The sequence below is a fragment of the Ranitomeya imitator genome, chromosome 2, assembly GCF_032444005.1.
Source record: "Ranitomeya imitator isolate aRanImi1 chromosome 2, aRanImi1.pri, whole genome shotgun sequence".
Taxonomy (NCBI): domain Eukaryota; kingdom Metazoa; phylum Chordata; class Amphibia; order Anura; family Dendrobatidae; genus Ranitomeya; species Ranitomeya imitator.
Genome location: NC_091283.1, coordinates 453,360,763 through 453,380,408, shown reverse-complemented (window position 1 = coordinate 453,380,408; position 19,646 = coordinate 453,360,763). Strand labels below are relative to the sequence as shown.

At 42.6% G+C, this 19,646-nt stretch overlaps 1 protein-coding gene across 1 annotated transcript in view; it reads right to left on the bottom strand.

Moving 5' to 3' along the window:
- Nucleotides 1-3,167: 3,167 nt before the first annotated feature.
- LOC138664426 (peroxidasin homolog) overlaps nt 3,168-19,646 on the bottom strand; it is a 64,004-nt gene continuing 47,525 nt past the window's right edge. The window contains exons 12-20 of the mRNA XM_069751111.1: nt 19,031-19,189; nt 18,837-18,939; nt 18,508-18,665; nt 11,897-13,400; nt 10,291-10,425; nt 8,508-8,716; nt 8,262-8,376; nt 7,230-7,311; nt 3,168-5,190 (exon numbers count right to left, since the gene is read on the bottom strand). Coding sequence (XP_069607212.1) covers nt 5,107-5,190; nt 7,230-7,311; nt 8,262-8,376; nt 8,508-8,716; nt 10,291-10,425; nt 11,897-13,400; nt 18,508-18,665; nt 18,837-18,939; nt 19,031-19,189 — 2,549 coding nt within the window. The 3' untranslated portion in view covers nt 3,168-5,106. The remainder of the gene's footprint in view (nt 5,191-7,229; nt 7,312-8,261; nt 8,377-8,507; nt 8,717-10,290; nt 10,426-11,896; nt 13,401-18,507; nt 18,666-18,836; nt 18,940-19,030; nt 19,190-19,646) is intronic.

The window sequence follows — 19,646 nt, the reverse complement described above, 5'->3', positions numbered from 1 at the left end:
TATATAGTATAGTGCACCCCCCATAGGCAGACTCTATATTGTATAATGCATCCCCCCATAGGCAGAGTCTATATTGTATAATGTACCCCCATAGGCAGACTATTTAGAATAATGCACTCCGCATAGGCAGACTCTATATAGTATAATGCACTCCCCATTGGCAGACTATTGTATACTGCACTCCCCATAGGCAGACTGTATATTGTATAATGCACCCCTCCATAGACAGACTCTATAGTATAATGCATTCCCCATAGGCAGACTTTATGGTATAATGTACCACCCACAGGCAGACTCTATAGTATAATGCAGCCTCCATAGGCAGACTCTATAGTATAATGCCCCCAATAGGCAGTCTCTTTAGTATAATGCACTCCCCCATAAGGAGACTCTATAGTATAATGCACCCCTCATAGGCATATTCTATAGTATAATACACCCCCATAGGCAGCTTCTATATTATAATTCAGCCCCCAATAGGCAGTCTCTATAGTATAATGTACCCCCATAAGCAGACTCTATAGTATAATGCACTCCTCCATAGGGAGACTGTAGTGTAATGCACCCCCATAAAAACAATAAATACCTCTCCTCCTGGTTCCTCCGCTGCTCCTAGCGCCTGCACATGCCCACTTCACTGTCTGCATCAGTGATGTCAGACGCTGAGAGGGGGATGATGGGAGAGGGATCATGCTTCCACTCTCATCAATGTGGTCAGCTGTATTGACAGCCAGCCGATACAGCTGAGCTTTCAATGATGGGCGGGGGGCCCACTGCTGGCACCGGACCCCTGTCCTGCTTTAGGGGCCCTATTGTAGCCGAGTGGCAGAGTAGGGAGATCATGTCTCCCTGCTCAGCCACAGAGTGTAACTGTATGGGCGTGCCGATACACTTACAATAACGTACCCTGACCGCCCTCTCTGCCCCCCTTGCCCCATAGCTACGCTACTGGGCCCCAGGATTTCTATGTACACCCCTGGCTCAGTCGAATTTGGAAGCGGTCACTTACCCCCTAAACGTAAACAACAAAAAATGAGGTTGACAATCACCTCCTAGAAAAATGATATAAATGTGCAGGTGCTAGTCACTGTGGCTACATTGCTAAAGCATACCAATAAATAAAACTATGTTCTAAGCTATATGCAAATATTGAATAAATGAATTGCATAACTGCTATGTAGCCTTTATTCTTGTTAAATTCTTAAACCACACTTTAAACAAATGTGAGCCCAACTATCGGCAAGTTTTTCTTCTTTAGATGGGAAAGTCATTTTTTGTAGTGTACATTTAGGGGGCAAGTGACTTCTTCCATATTCATCTGAGCATTCCTCCTTTTTGTCCAAGGCAGTTGCAGACCTAGATCCTATCCTCCCTTTAAATTTGTTTGCAGACCTAGGCCCAGGAGAAGCACGTCTGACAGCTTGGGTTCCCATCTGAAGAGGATGTGTGTAATTGATGGAGCATGTCTTCCAGCTGTCCAAGGCTGTTTTAATTTATAGCAGTGTCTAGATGGATCCCACTTGTCCTTTCATTTTTGCAGTGTATATTTGAAGGTAAAGTGACTGACTCCATATTTGTCTGAGCACATCTCCAAAGTGTCCAAGACTGGTTTTAAATAAAGTAGGATTGGCATTTTAAAGGGAATCTGTCAACAAAGACAAGTCAAATGATACCTTTTACATGGCCAATATGTTCCTCCTTTACTGAGAAATCAGTGCTTGAATTGATATGCAAATGAGGCTGAAGAGCTATCTGTCACTCCAGCTCTATTCCCTGCCAAGCGCCGCCTCCTTCTGATTGACTGACAGCTCCTTTGCCTGAAGTCACACAGCACAGAGACTGTCAAGTCACGAAGAAGCAGGTGGTGCTGGATGGGGAATAGAGCTGGAGTGACAGGCTTCAGATCTACCAATAGTTCATCAGCCTCATTTGCATACCATTTCAAGTGCTGATTTGTCAGTAACGGAGGAATGGACTGACCATGTAAAGGTGTTGCTGGACTGGTCTTTGAAAGAGCTACATGCACACAAATAGTTTGAGGGTAAAATCCTGCTGATAGATTCCCTTTAATTTTGTAGTTGTAAGCCCAGGAACGGGAAGTCTTTTGAGTGTTTTTTAGCCATTATTTTGGTAATTAGTAAAATCAAAGCATTTTTTTTTTCAAGTGGATTTTCGCTTTCACATTGAATTCTATTGTAAAGGATAAGGCATTTTCAGAGCAGACGACGCTTAAAGAATAGTCATACTGCGTCTTCTTAAAACTGCTTGTGATCTGAAGCAGTTAAAAGGCGCTCAAAAGCCCAATCATAGGAACAGCAAGGTTTTAATTTTTTTTTTTTTTTTTACAGAGAAATGAAAAAGAAGATTCTGAGAATTTTCAGGCGACTTTCAGAGCAGTCCTATTCAAAACCTGCCAGAAAAAGAAAAGTTGTGGGAACATACCCTTAAAGGGAATGTGTCATCAGGTTTTTGCTACCTCATCTAAGAGCACCATAATGTGCAGAAATAGACTGTGAATTCAACGATGTATCACTTAGTTTACTGGGTGCAGCAGTTCTGACATAATCAGAGTTCTTACATGTAGAATGCAGTAGAGCCGAGAAAGCTAACCCCGCCCACACTAGGTTCTCTATGTGCACTGTCTATTGACAGCGAGCTGCTTATCAGAGGAGGGGGTGGAGTCATACTGGTATTTGCAAACTACTGTGAAGCTGCTGTAGTCCAGGTAAGGGTCAACAACAAGTGATAAAACCTTCACTTTAAGTAAACTGCACACAACCTGACTTGCTCAAATCCGTGTTTTACCCTCTACTTCGTGCTGTCATCAGATTACATAGCATAAAACTGCTGATAGTCACTTTAAGAGCAGATTTCCAACAGATGAGATTGCCTTGTGGCTGGCAGATGGGCTCACCCAATTTGATCAAAATGTGTGCTAAGAACCTCAAAATCATAAGCATGGTCTATATGTTAGTAATGCAGGTCAAAGTAATATATTTAATGACTACATATATCTTATCGCATTCAGAATGATCGGATGCCTAACCCACCACCACCACCACCACCACTTACGGGCAGCATAATGGGTAGAATTTTAATAGTTATATTTGTATATGGTTACAGCTAAAATAAGAATATCTATAATAAACTGATAGAACAAAGACAACCAGAAGTCACAGTTTTATTTCTTCCTATAGGATTCAATGAGAAAATACGTTTCCATACAATTAGATCCAATATGACAAAGTTAAATACTAATATCTGCCGATTCATTACACAACTGCTTATTCAACATGATACCCTATCGTATATATCTATGAATCAAGAGTGTTGATATATAGTAGCTTCTTTAGGCCAAGTGTCGTAGTGATAGGTAAAGTTTGGGACACTGCGCTTATGGCCACTATTGGGCACATATGCTAAGGGGAAATCACCCAACCGTAGCCATAGTCCACCATAGGGACCTACCGGTATTTAAAAATAATTAATACAACATCATATAATTTTTTTTTTTTTATAGCGGCCCACAGTAATGGAAAGAAAGATCTGCTACGCTTTCCCATATAGTTAAAGAATAATCATCTTTTTAATTTTTATTTAACAAATCAATAGTATACATGAAAATAAGCAGCATTGTTATATCTCTTATCAGAGAAATCTGCTTCTTTCTTTCCCTGGCTGATTTTTGACTCTCAGTTCAGGGGTAAAATCTATATTCAGTAAATACAGATTTTGACATTACTGACACAGGAGATGAGAGTTGGTGCTCGTAAAATTCTATGCATAGGGGAGGAGGAGGGAGGAGCGAGGGGCAGACACAAACCTTCTGCCGTAAGTTCTCTGGAAATGACCGTTCTCCATAGAACTCTATAGGCACCAACTGTCATCTCCTATCTCTGGAATAGGAAAGTCTGTTTTCACTGAAGTCAGATTTTACCAGTGAATTGATAGTTTTCAGAATAGATGGTCAGATCTTGAGGAGAATGAAGACATTTTTCTAAAAAGAGAAATTTCCAAATAGGAGGCCTATGGGAATGCCACAGATCAGCAAAAGCTCCCGAGTTTAGGTTATGTGCACAGATCCGCTGTGTCCTATATATACCGTATATAAATGACCTAGTCATGAATTCTGAGTTTGTAGGGTCCGTTATTTAGCACCTTCATCTCTAGCCATTGAAGAGAGCTACTACAAAATCTCATCATACCTGGAGGAACCAGTATGTCCATATACTGCATTGCATGGACAATAGATTGGCTTCAATGAGATCTGTGTAATGCTTTAATTTCCCTATGGGGGTGCTGACAGGTTCTAAAAAGACAAGGAGTCCAAGAAATATGACAACCTGGTGTAATTTCTGGCATATTCCTCTCTGTTTTCCTGCTGCCTGAGCAGGAAGGAACTAAAACAAGTCTGTGCATAATAGAGAGGCAGGCTCTTGTACAGCAAATGCAATTTCCTAAGACCACTTGTGTCTTATACCTAAATCAGCGTTAAATCTAACTGTAAATAAAATGTTTTTTCTTTCAGGAATGGGACCTTGATGACCTATCCTTATGATTGACCATCATCATCAGATCAGACTGGTTCTTATTCTTGTTAATGTGCAGATTGAAGTAGTGTCCCCTCCATTGTTTAGCAAGCACAGATCGATGTTTTTCATAGTACCTGTACCTGGTAATATATCTCACCAAAAATCTGTCCTATTGATGTGAATGGAGCTATGGTGCAACAGCGGGCACAGCCATTGAGAAGGGTACAGGGTATTAAGGGAAGCTACAGTCTCTTCAATTAGCTGATCAGCAGGCGAGTTGGGATTCTGACCCCACAGATCGGCTACCGATGGCCTATCCTAATCTAACTGGTAAACCTGCGGGATACACAAGGGGCTGGAGAAGGAGGAATAATGGGCACATCATTATCTTATGTGAGGACTAATATTACAGGTGGATCTGGGCTGTGTACTGAGTCCTTGAACAGTCAGGTAGAGGAAGGCCTGAACGCACAGCAGTCTAAGTTCTGGTGGTCTGCACCACCACCGCGCAGTCATCCTTATTGCTATTCATTTTTGCTTTTGGAGTCCTCTGTATCCTTGTAACGAGGACATATCATAAACGCTGGTTTGGTTGCTCCGGTTGTGTGTCTGGTAACATCTTTTGAAGGTGCGTCACCTGAGCTTCAAGCTCCTTCACCTAAAACAGAAAATATAAGATTGATGTCCCAACCTGATAGACTTAAAGGGGTATTACAATGACAAATCCTTTGACATAGGTTGTGCTATAAGTGACTAATTGACTAATAAATAGGGTCTCAACTTGGAGTGACCCATATTTTGCAATGGCAGCCGAGCATTAGTCAGGAAGGGAACCACAAGCAGCTGGACCTAAATGGAGATCCAAAACTATTTATGGGCTATTTCCTGAATACTTTTAATCCACCTAAACATCACATTTTCCCTATTTACATTACTAAGGCCAACTGATCATGGATCACTACCAATTCTAAATTTAAAGAGGCCATGATATTCGAGAGCAGGGGTCCCCAACCTGTAGCCCAGGAGTCACATGTGGCTCGTGGCTGTCTGTCAGCTTGGTGTATTAGTTCCAGGTTTAGCAAACAGGTATGAAGAGCACATCTCAAAAAGGACCGGGCCTGCCTAGGAAGGGCATAGATAAGCAGCTATCAGGTGTTTCCTGGAGCTCCTGATGGTGGAGACAGACTGGGCTGCAGGTAGCCACCAGGTTCCACTCTAAGGAAGATCCCGGGACTGTACCTGCTGACATGGACTAAGGCTATGTTTAGACACACTGATCTAGTATATTGGATAATGGACTGGCCGCATATGGACTGGGGAACAATGTTCAGGCACTGACCGCACTGGGACCAAGGAACTTTGGGAAAAGGACTGGCCGCACCGGGATCAGGGGACTTAGGATTCAAGACTGGCCGTACAGGACCAGCAGACAACATTCAGTCACTCGCCACACCGGGACCAGAGGACTACAGATTCAGTACTGGCCGTACCAGGACCAAGGGAAGACATTCAGGAACTGGCCACACCAGGACCAGGGGACTTCGGGAACAGGCATAGCCTCACCAGGACCAGGGGACAACGTTCAGTACGCTGGCTGCATCGGGCCAGGGAATCTGGTTCAGTACCTGGCTGCATTGTGACCAGGGGACCTCTCAACTGCACTAGTAGAACACCACCCCATCTAATGACTTAACTCATTGCTTTGCGACTCCCTGAGGGAAAGGGAATCTTTTATACAGCATGACTCCCAGCAATTGGCTGACAGCAATCTAGCAGGTGAACACATTATGCTAAATGCCTCTAAGTAACAGGCTGAGGGCATGTCACTATATGCGCGCTGCCCCTTTAAGAACAGGGGAGCTTGCGTGCGCGCACTGTGCGGTGCATACACACAGACCAGGAAGCAGGGATCACATCAGAGGCCAGACCGTGGGGCCAGGACGGTGAGTAAGCCGACATCCCTGCATGGAGGGAGTTAGACACCATGCAGGGGCACCATCCATAGCACTACAGTAGCCCTGTACAGAAGAGCAGATCTGGATGCACATATTGGTCTTCGGGGTTTAGAGATAACTTAAGTATGGTAAGCTGGTGACCGGATGATACCACCTGTCAGAGGAGGTGCTTAAATACAACAGTGTGGTGGGAGTGCTGGATCAGAGAATACTGACTGGGGGTATTGTGGGAACTTGGCATACTGCTGTGGGGTGATTTCTATGGAAAAGCTTGGGTTTCATTATACCTGTAATGGGGGCTTTGGTTGCCACTACTGTAAGGGTGCTGGCGGGAGCTGGATGTCACTTGCAACTCTCTCTCAGAGCTGAATGTGGCTCTCACGGTCAGAAAGGTTGGGGACCACTGTTGAGCAAAGTTTGTGGCACCTGGGGGAGATTTTGGACCCCTGAAAACTGTCAGGATCAAGAGGATGAGCACTATGACGTGTAGTATAGTGCTCATGCTCAGGCAGCACTTGTCCATGCCATGTGACCCCTGTAACTTACAAATCATCATGGCCCCCAGCACAGCCATTTCCATCTGGTGAATGTTGTGTATAGGTAGATAAGCTCAAGCTAAACTTTATCTAGAGTATCTTCAGTTTTCGATCCTATCCTGAATTATTTACATATTTTGCCATGTCACCGGGTATGTAATTCAGCAGTTCCACAGTCAGATTAGCTTTTCAATGTCTGTCATCACCTTGTTCTGCAGGGTAGAGATGGCGCTCTCCAGTCTGGGCACATGATCTTCTGCAGAATAGTCATCAGGAAGCTCCTGCAATCTGTAATAAATGTAATTGGCATAATGATATGCTGCCCTCGCAAATCCTTCTGTGCCCAGCTACTAAGAACGTCTGCATGTTGAACATTAAGTGCACAGAAATGGAAGGAATATATTAGTTAAGACAACAAACAAGATCTATTTCAGTACAGACCTCCTCTTCCCTGAAGATGTACATGGTGCCTCCCTTTCCACATTATGGGGGAATCTAAATTGGGCTCACCTCTACCCTTACCCCTCTGTACAGGGATCACATCTAGCCTAGGCAACCACCCATCAGCCTACAGTGGCACCATATTTGAGTACCTCCCAACTCCCCCTATAGGTGGACCACATCTAGGTTATATCTACTTCTGAGGATTTTTTCTAATGTTATCACTATTTATGCAGTGATTATGTTCTGAGTTGTGGTGGACATATTGCTGTATTGGTGAGCTGTCTTTTTTTTCTTTTGCTATCTACTTCTCTTCCATATAGGATCTTTGGCTGGCCGTTCCCCCTACAGAGGTATTGCTTCCAGGCATACTTACCCCACCTACCCATTGGGTGCCCCAAGCCAACCACAGAGGAATAATACCTGGGCACCATCTTACCACACATCTATATACCTCCTGTAGAAGGAACCTTATCTAGATAACTCATCACTTTAGAATTACCACCGTTAGGCTCCCTACCCCTACAGTGGGACCACATCCAAATAGCCCACCGGCACAGTAGGACCACAGCCAAGAACACCACTCCTGCACTGGGCGACCACCCCCAGGCATTCCACCTCTAAAGGTGGACCACATCCAATCACCAAACCCCAACAGGGGAACCACACTCATGGACCAAACCTCAGCAGGGGAACCACCTCCAGGCACCAAACCCCTGCTGGAGAAACATATACAGCCACCCTTCGTTAGGCAAATAACGGCTAAACCCCCACTTCAATACTCAACAATAACTCACCGGGAGTCATCTGCACCCGGTCTGTGGGAAGTATTTTCAGAGAAACTGAAGTGCTGGTCCCTTCGGCTTCGGAATTGTAGAGATAGGGCATCAAACTGCCCTCTGCCCCCACACCCTGCGTCCATGGAAAAACAAGGAAACATGCCATTAATAAAATGCCAGATTAATCTATTGTGTGATACATGCAGCAATAAAGGAGCAGAGAATGTTCTGTGCCAGTCTCTGGGCCTCACCCATCCTGCTCACCGTCACAGCACTCCTGCCAGAAACGTAGATCTATCCCAGGTAAATCCTCACATTTCTTCATGCCATTGGGGAAAGAAGCTACATGAAAAACATCTTCCTGCACATGACGGATATTGTCCCCATTATCACAGAGGATTCGAGCCAGCGACATCTGCTTTATCTGAGCGAGCTGAGGTGGAGTGAAGACACCAGGGTTACTATACCAGAATCTGCAAGAAGCAAATTGAGGAGTTCAAAGGCAAAGAAGTTACGGACAATAAAAGACTTCAAGCTCAGAAACAATAAAAATAAAAGTTTTGCTGAGATGTGCATGTCCTTTCATTCATATTTTTGCAGTCATGTTCTTATACATAGTGGACAGTATTATAGTAGTTATATTCTTGTACATAGGAGCAGTATTATAGTAGTTATATTCTTGTACATAGGGAGCAGTATTACGGTAGTTATAGTCTTGTACATAGAGACAGTATTATAGTAGTTATATTCTTGTACATAGGGAGCAGTATTATAGTAGTTATATTCTTGTACATAGGGAGCAGTATTATAGTACTTATATTCTTGTACATAGGGGTAGTATTATAGTACTTATATTCTTGTACATAGGGTGCAGTATTACGGTAGTTATAGTCTTGTACATAGGGACAGTATTATAGTAGTTATATTCTTGTACATAGGGGCAGTATTATAGTAGTTATATTCTTGTACATAGTGGGCAGTATTATAGTAGTTATATTCTTGTACATAGGGGCAGTATTATAGTACTTATATTCTTGTACATAGGGGCAGTATTATAGCAGTTATATTCTTGTACATAGGGGCAGTATTATAGCAGTTATATTCTTGTACATAGGGGCAGTATTATAGTAGTTATATTCTTGTACATAGGGGCAGTATTATAGTATTTATATTCTTGTACATAGGGGCAGTATTATAGTAGTTATATTCTTGTACATAGGGGGCAGTATTACGGTAGTTATAGTCTTGTACATAGGGACAGTATTATAGTAGTTATATTCTTGTACATAGGGGCAGTATTATAGTAGTTATATTCTTGTACATAGGGGCAGTATTATAGTACTTATATTCTTGTACATAGGGTGCAGTATTACGGTAGTTATAGTCTTGTACATAGGGACAGTATTATAGTAGTTATATTCTTATACATAGAGGCAGTATTATATTAGCTATATTTTTGTATAAAGTGGCAGTATTCTAGTAGCTATATCCTTGTACATAGGGGGCAGTATTATAGTAGTTATATTCTTGTACATATGGGCAGTATTATAGTAGCTATATTCTTGTACATAGGGGGCAGTATTATAGTAGTTATATTCTTGTACATAGGGGGCAGTATTATGGTAGTTATATTCTTGTACATAGGGGCAGTATTATAGTAGTTATATTCTTGTACATATGGGCAGTATTATAGTAGTTATATTCTTGTACATAGGGAGCAGTATTATAGCAGTTATATTATTGTACATATCAGCAGTATTATAGCAGTTGTATTCTTATACATAGGAGCAATGCTATAGTAATTAAATTCTTGTACTTAAGGGGAGGTTTTACTGGCATGAATTTGCAGTAGTTTGTGAAGAGCATCTCAAAAACATTTTCTCATGCATTCAGAAGTGTTATTTATAGTACAAAACATCATACTGTGAAATCTTTTTAAAGATCATCAAATAAAATTGCATTAGAGAGTGGTCTTCAAGGGGGTATGGTCCACGGTGGCTTGCAAACCTTTTAAAGAGGGCTTTTGTAAAAGTTTTGCTTCAAGTACCTGTCTCCATCTCTGAGTCTTCTGAACTGAGTCACTAGAAGACACATTAACGTGGGTCCAAGTCGACTCCCTGGCACCAAATCTTCCACAATCAAGGCTGGAAAAAGGTCCACATTTTTCGGGGTCCCATACAAACTATAATTAGAAAAGACAGCCATGAGGGCAATTTCATCACCTTTAAAATGATGGCGATGGTTACACTAAACATGCCACAAATAAAACCAATATTTTTGACCGGAGCGATGACGAAAAACAGTGAAGATGCCAAAGAATGAAGTATTTTTCTGTTATAATTGAAGCCCATTTTACAGTGTAAATTATGATAAATTTGCTAATTGCATAAAAAAGGCAAAAGTTGCAAAATGTTCTCACAAACTACAACTTATGCAAACATTTTATAAGGCTTCAAATAGAGTAATGCCAGAATTCTATGTGCTGATCACTGACTTTCGGCTTTAGGGCATGACACAAATATCAACGCTGCTGCCAGTCATGAGTTTGGTGGCTCGTGCAATCAACACAGGTAGATCGCTGAGCTTAGTGATTATCTGCATCGCTGTCTACGTGATATCAGCGCCCAGACAAACAACAGAGACAGACCGGGCCGGTGGCAGAGAGCTGGACCAGGGGAGGGTAAGTAATACTCAGATTGTTTGCTTTAGAACTATCGCATTTTATAGTAAAATTTTCTGAAAGGTGACCCAGGAATAGGTCACTGTCTATAAAGACTATAGACCAAGGGGAAGATTCATCACGACTAATGTTGTTCACAATGGTCTTCATGAGGGGGGAATGCTGGAGTTAGACACTACTGTTTCATGAAGGGTGCACCCCTCTTCTTATATCTGGAGAGTTTAATGAGTGCCATGCGCCTCTGTGCGCCACGTCCGAAATCTTACTCCAGTCAGGTATTGGAGCGAGATTTCTGGCTTAGAATACGCCACAGTTCACCATGAATTTGACAACCAGGGACATCTCGACCCACCCCAGCCCCACCCATTTTATTGAAGCTGAGGGAACCTGTCTGAAAAATCTCAAAGTTTCACCTACATTTTGTGACTTTTTTTAAAGTTTTTATGCCAGAATTCTGGTCTGAAAGCTTTGATGAATTGGCTCCGAAGAAATTACCAAGCTCTAATTTTTTTAATCTTTTAGGAAAATATTTAACTTGTGCCACCTTGGACGTGATTGGTGAAAGTTATTCTTATTGGACTACCAGGGATATGTGGACTTTTAAACCATTATGGAATTAAGACTAATTATAAAAACAAGAAATATTTAATGGTGTACAGATGTTTCTGGTAGGAAGTGCACATGATGAGGGGGCTTAAAATCTGCTTTACCACAAGTAGGCACCAGTAATATAAATGGCACTTTTTAGGTCAAAGCCTTGTCATAGATTTTTCATTGGGTTCTTCATTTTACACCTCTGGTGGTGACTGCTGCATGCTTTATATATCATGGTGGGTCTTTATACTCTGTGGCTATCAAAACCTAACCGGGTTTATTTTCATAGAATGAAAATATAGAAACCAAACTCAAATATCTCCTGGTAAGGTTCCAGTTTTTGACATTGTCTAAAGAGTGTTATATAAAATGTTTTCACCTACGAAGCTTCTCTCTTATATCTTGATTCTTAATCTCGTCTTTAAAGTCCTCAAAGTCTTGGGCTGATGTGAGATTACAGAAAACCCTGTAGTCATTATATGGAGGAATACCATGATCTCGACCACGCTGGATATTAATTGCAGCGAGATCCAAGGACACGGCGTGTACAGCGGAGAACAGTTTCTCTGTAAGTTCCAGGTTCAGTAGCTCTGTGGGTTCTCTCATCTTTCCGGGTACCCCAAGAAGCCCTCGAAGAATTGGATCAATCCCTCCCTCCTGGATCAACCTGAAAGGACTGAAAAATGACTTATGCAGTGGGAGATGTCCTTGCTCAATGGGTTGAAAGCTTTCGTTCAGTCTGTAAAGAATAGGATTGATCAATGTGTGTCCAAAGCGGAACGCCGCAGTGGCAAAGGCATTAAAGATCCCACTATTTACAGTAGGGTCATAGCCTTTGTATTCCCCTAACATGCTCAGACCAGTTTGTCCAAAAATCTTAGGAAGCCAATGTTCATAGGTGATGTGCTGCATTTGAGCACCTACTAATTTCCGGGCTTCATGGTAAACTTTATCTCCATTCCAGTGAGGGTTGAGTTTCAGCAGATGTTCTGCAATACGGTTATGTTCTCGAAACCAGAGTGTGTGCATGGAGGTGAGCGCAAGCTGTTCATTAGCACGATGGTCTCCTGCAAGGAAGCATGGAACAGAACTTTCTCTTTCATCCCTCATACATTCAGTCGGGGGTCCACTGGCAAAAGGCATCAAGTACTTTCCCGAAGTTGATACCAATCTGCCAACTTTCAGCTTGCCTTTCTGGTTACTAAGATCCCTCAGTTCATGAGAGTCTTGTTCTGTACTTCCATAAACATTGGACGCATCCAAGTATGAAGTTAGCAAATTAACCTGCTCTCGATAATAAGCAGAATCCACAAGAAGGGAAGTCACCCCACTCCCACAGACCGGACTGGATCGGGCAAAGAACATACATCGTCCACTGCTTCCACGTGGGTCATTCTCAGGTATATTGATAGGAAGGCAAGGTGGATCGTTGGTGCAAACTTGGCTGCACGGTGCAGAATCTGAAAACCTGGACATGCCGAGGGCAGGGATGGTCTGGTCCATATCATGGTCTAAGAATTGTCCCCATTGCATGAGCATGTGTGTGTACTGAGAATCTGGAGTAATGGTCTCTGAACCAATCATGGTTGTGGACACCAGACGAGGAAGTGGTAAAGGCAAGACTCCAGATTCTTCCGAGGCTCCAAGTCCACGAGGAATATTAAACCCATTTTGGTAGCTGGGTTTAAGAAGGCGCTGGAAGGCAGTGAGTGACGCCCCCCATGTTGGATGCTGCAGATTGTTACAGGTTCCATCGTGCATGCGATAACGCTGGTGAAAACAGATATCAGAGCAATTAGGGGTCCGTCTGTGAGCAGAGCAGCCAGACACATTGGCGATCATGCTGATATAGTGAGGGGAGACCAGTTCACTGTAGTGATAGCCTGTGGAAACAATTTATACTGTAGTCAGTAACAAGCCCATAGCTACTGCAAAGGAGAATGTCCACCCAAGACTAGATTCAGCTCTCACGAAACAGGTAGACTGTGACATAAGAAGAAACAACCAGTGTGGGCTGACAATTAGATTTAGACTCGGGCCCGAAGACCAAGCTAGAAATTGTACAATATATCCTTCTTGGGGTTGGGGCTCTGTTTCTACAGAGATCTGATTTCCCTTCCTCCAACTCATATATTCAATATCACAAAGGAAGATAAACTTTGTAACATGTCACTACAGAAAAATACCCCTTTCTCCACCTATCATACTCCTCTTCTGCACTGAACATGCATTTTCAATTTACTGGCAAAATCGATCTTGAGAGAAACAAACATAAGACAGATTTCAGCTTCACTGAGGGATCAGATTACAGCCCCTGCTGATTGAAGTCTATGAAGATGGGAAGTGCAGAACAGGCAGGAGAAGGGAGCAGATGCAGAGAGACTAAGAACTAATTCACACGTCTGATTTTTCTATTTGTGAGAACAGACTGATTATTCTGATCAGGCTTTGATTAGAGTTGATCAGAGTGTGGTCCAAATGTCATACGTTTGTCTTGTATTGTACGTGTAAAAAAAAAAATGTTTCTCCACCTTCTTCTTTCTGACAGTGTGAAAATTGGACCGCCGTCATACGTCGCATTTTTGATTTTGATCCAGCCCTCGGATCAAAATCGGATATGTCCCTTCAGTTTTCTGTAGACTATTAGGGTATGTGCACACGGTGCGGATTTTGCTGCAGATCTGCAGCGGTTTTGACACTGCGGATCTGCAGCTGTTTTCCATGAGTTTACAGTACCTTGTAAACTTATGGAAAACAAAATCCACAGTGCACTTGCTGTAGAAAAAAAGTGCGGAAACGCTGCGGTTTACATTCCGCAGCATGTCAATTCTTTGTGCGAATTCCGCTGCGGTTTACACCTGCTTCACAATAGGAATCCGCAGGTGTAAAACCGCAGGTGGAATCCGCACAAAAACTACGGTAATTCCGCAGTAAATCCTCAGGTAAAACGCAGTGCGGTTTACCTGTGGATTTACAAAAACAGGTGCAGAAAAATCCGCAGACATCCCACGTACGTGTGCACATACCCTTACAGATATGAAAAATGCAGATAGCACTCATACAGGAAAATCAGACTGGTGAATAAGTCCTTTAGGTAAAGAAACCCATATGCTAATGCTGCTTTTAGTAAGGCCCCTTTCACACATCAGTTTTTTGCCATCAGTCGCGATCCGTCGAATTTTGAAAAAACGGATCCAGCGACTGATGCCGCCGGATCCGTTTTTTCTCATAGACTTGTATTAGCAACGGATTGTGACGGATGGCCTCACGTTTCATCCGTTATTCGCCGGATCCGTTGAAAATTGTTTGTCCCGCGGCCAGAGACAATGGACAAAGTCGCCATCCGTCGTTTGCTCGAATGGAAGCCTATGAGCGCCGGATCCGTCAAATGATGAAATCTGGTGATTGGATTCTGTTTTTTTTAACCCAGCATGCTCCGATTTTTTAGGATCCAAAGTAGATAGATCCGCTAGTCAGATCCGTCGAAAAAACTGATCCGTCGCATCAGTTTTTCACAATCTGCGACGGATCCGTCGATCCGTTGAGCCAACGGATTGTGTCTGACGGCAAAAAAATGATGTGTGAAAGGGGTTTAAGTGTCTCATCCCAATAATAGGATGAGACACCCTAAAGAGATTAGACATCCCAGTGTCTCATGCTCTCGCCACTTCTCTTAAGATAAGTATGATCCAATTGCATTAATTTTTTGCCTACTGTACTTTTGATTCATCTTTTTTTGTATTAAGGGTTAGTGCATTATTATGTCTTTTTATACGTTACATATTCCGCAGAGATCATAACTTTTTTTGTGTTAATTTTTGATTGCTATTTTCTCCGATTGCTAATAATATTATAGTAATATAGGTGTTTGGAGTGGATAGTCTTCCCTTTTCACTATTTTGGACAAGGGTATTGGTAGCACTCAACTTTGTGTAAGTTTTTAATTCGAGATGAGCAAACATCATTGCTCTTTCCTTATTCGGCAAGCTATATCGCTATATCGCTTACCGAAGAAGCTGCATCAGGAATCTGGACACCTAGAGCGCTCCTGTTGACCAGCTGTTGGGTGCCGCAGCTGCATGTGTCGCAGCTGTGTGACAGTCACAACACACAGGCTCTCCATGTATGTGTTATGACTTTCACACAGCCATGACACATGCAGCTGCGGCGCCGAACAGCTTATCACCGGGAGTGCTCTAGGTGTCCAGGTTCCCAATGCAGCTTCTTCGGTAAGTGATATAGCGATATAGTTTGCCGAATAAGGAGGGAGCTGATGATGTTTGCTCATCTCTATTTTTAATGGTTTTTAATATGTGTGCATTTTTGGTCTTGTAATCATTGGTATTTCCTATGTATATCGTAGTAAAGACTTGTAGTAATCATATTCTCTTTTTAATGCATATTTCTGTCTGTGTATTTTTCTAGTCATTATACATGCTTGACTGGCATTTATTTAGTTTTTCATGGTGGTGCCGACTAAGTTTTCATTTGTCATGAATTCACAGTAACACTGCTCAGTACTGCCTCATAATGTCATCCATGATCCTACTGATTCTGAGTTTGTGAGAAAAAAGAGAGCATGATCTCCTCTTCTCTGTGGTCATTGAATATCAGACATTATTGAAGCTCTTCTCCATCCCTTGTTGGTGCTTAGTTCAGGGCAATCTACTATATAATTGTCTAAGGGTCACTTCCGTCTGTCTGTCCTTCTGTCACGGTTATTCATTCGCTAATTGGTCTCGCCAGCTGCCTGTCATGCCTGCCGCAACCAATCTGCGACGGGCACAGTCCGGAAGAAAATGGCTGCTCCTTAGTCCCCGCAGTCAGTGCCTGTCGCCCGCATACTCCCCTCCTGTCACCGCTAAAACAGGATTAATGCCGGCGGTAACGGACCGCGTTATGCCGCGGGTAACGCACTCCGTTACCGTCGCTATTAACCCTGTGTGTCCCCAACTTTTTACTATTGACGCTCCCTATGCGGCATCAATAGTAAAAAATGTAATGTTAAAAATAATAATAATAAAAAATTAACCTGCTATACTCACCCTCTGTAGTCCGCTCAGCCGCTCCCGCCGGCCGCCATCTTCCGCGGCAGTTTCCGGTGGCAAAGATGGTATGGCAGAAGGACCTGCCATGACGACACGGTCATGTGACCGCGACGTCATCACAGGCCCTGCGCGCCTGCGCTAGAAAGACTTGCCATGACGTCATGGTCATGCGACCGCGACGTCATCACAGGTCCTGCGCTCTGATACCAACCCTGGGACCGCAAGCTGCCATGGACTACAAGGGGCCTTCGGAAAGGTGAGTATATGTTTATTTTTTATTTTTTCACCCGTGACAAACCTGGCTGGGCAATATACTACGTAGCTGCGCAATATACTACGTGATTAGCCAATATACTACGTGGCTCTGGGCTGTATACTATTTCGCTGTGCAATATACTACGTGGCTCTGTGCTGTATACTACGTCACTCGGCAATATACTACGTCACTGGGCAATATACTATGTTACTGGCCAATATACTACGTGGCTCTGTGCGATATACTACGTGACTGGGCAATATACTACGTGGCTCTGTGCTGTATACTACTTCGCTGTGCGATATACTACGTCACTGGGCAATATACTAGGTCACTGGGCAATATACTACGTCACTGGGCAATATACTACGTCACTGGGCAATATACTACGTCACTGGGCAATATACTACGTCACTGGGCAATATACTACGTGGCTGCGCAATATACTACGTGACTGGGCAATATACTACGTAACTGGCCAATATACTACGTGGCTGCGCAATATACTATGTCACTGGGCAATATACTACGTGGCTGGGCAATATACTACGTGGCTGGGCAATATACTACGTCACTAGGCAATATACTACGTAACTGGGCAATATACTACGTGGCTGGGCAATATACTACGTGGCTGGGCAATATACTACGTGACTGGGCAATATACTATGTGGCTGGGCAATATACTACGTGGCTGTGCAATATACTACGTGGCTGGACAATATACTACATGACTGGACAATATACTACGTCACTAGGCAATATACTACGTGACTGGGCAATATACTATGTGGCTGGGCAATATACTACGTGGCTGTGCAATATACTACGTGGCTGGGCAATATACTACGTGGCTGGGCAATATACTACGTCACTAGGCAATATACTACGTAACTGGGCAATATACTACGTGGCTGGGCAATATACTACGTGGCTGGGCAATATACTACGTGACTGGGCAATATACTATGTGGCTGGGCAATATACTACGTGGCTGTGCAATATACTACGTGGCTGGACAATATACTACATGACTGGACAATATACTACGTGGCTGGGCAATATACTACGTGGTTGGGCAATATACTTCGTGGCTGTGCAATATACTACATGGCTGGGCAATATACTACGTGGGCTGTGCAATATACTATGTGGACATGCATATTCTAGAATACCCGATGCGTTAGAATTGGGCCACCATCTAGTATTATAATAAAAAGAAAGGGATCCCCAGCACCAAGATTTTATCATGTAACTCTATGGCAGTGCAAAGGGACGCAGGGGATTAGAGGCTCTGTATCAGAAATATATTTAAGATATAGTTGTTGGGTCCACAAAAATGCTTTAACCAGATATAAATTAAAGAAATTAGTAACTAAGTATTTTAGTAAGTCAATCTTCATTGTTGTTCCATTGAAATGGACATACTATAGGCTGGGGTGATAAATTAAAGTTGTAATGAGTAAAGCAAGATATCTTACCTTACCTTATCTTATTACTAAGTATAACATCTTATTACTCAGTATAACAGTAATACTTTTTTATTAAATAACTCCTATTGATGGCTTCCAAATCTACTAATGGTTTCCGTTTTGAGACCAGTAGAAATTATAAACATACTAGATTATTGGGATTTTATTAAATCAATTATTTATTGGGTTAAAACTTTACAAAGTCACCACTTACTTGTGGTGTTAAGATCTTCAAGGAGTCCTTGCTGGACATGTTCCTCTACGAGCTGCAGAGTCATTTCTAAGATTTCCGCTGCCCTTACCGTTTCGACAGCTTCAGGATCTCTGGGATAGCGAGAAAGTGCCATGAGGTCACTGGGAGATTTAGGGAGGCTGTGTAAAGAGATGAAAATCAGAATTTGAATGAAGACCGTAAAGGACAGTACAGTCATGTAACCATTTTCTGTAGTTCATCCAGATAAAAATCCCACAAAGAGAAGACAAATATTCCAAAATTAAATTAATTCATCTTCCGTTTAAATGTCTACCAAGCGAATCCCCTACCTGCTGAACAAATGTCTATAGGTGGAGTTGAAGCTGGCATTAACGCCATGTATAGCCTCCCGCAAGGACATCTCTACATAAGCATCTCCTATGCGCACCATATCTGTCACGAAAAAGATCTGACCATAACATGAAAGGCCTTTGATATTGAAGAGACAAAAAATTATACACTCATTAGTGCAGACCAACCTTACCTTGTGACTGTACATAGAGCTGTACTGACACTGAGCTCACCCCCATTGAGCTTGTAGCATGACACTCATATTGGCCTCTATCCTGATGGTTGACCCTCAGGATCTGGAGAGTCCCCGATTCATGAATTATGTGCCTTCCATCATTTGGTAATTCACCTCCTGATGAGAAGTAAACTGAATTTGAAACAGTAACTATAATAATTATAAAGTATCATGTCATCCCCAAATACAATAGAGGTCGAGATCTGTAGGTCAAGCCATGGCCATGCACTCCAGCATGTTTTGAGTAGATATAGTTTTTAGGACTTGATAATGGTCAGACCATTGGGCTAAGCTGTTAATAGGCAAGTAGAATATTGAAATTATCTGTCTCGTGGCTCATATGTGACTGATATGTGCAGACAAACTGGTTGGATATTTTGTTTTTCAACCATTCACGGACGTTCTTGCTGTACCTCCTGAAGATGAACCACAACTTTATGCATGTTTATTTTAGGGTTATGTGCACATGGAGTCTTTTTGCAGAGTTTGTAAAGCAGAAACTGAGTAGAACCTCCAGGTCTTTGAGGAAGATTTGGAGAATTTCAGGTCAAATGCTATGTGCACATGACGTCTT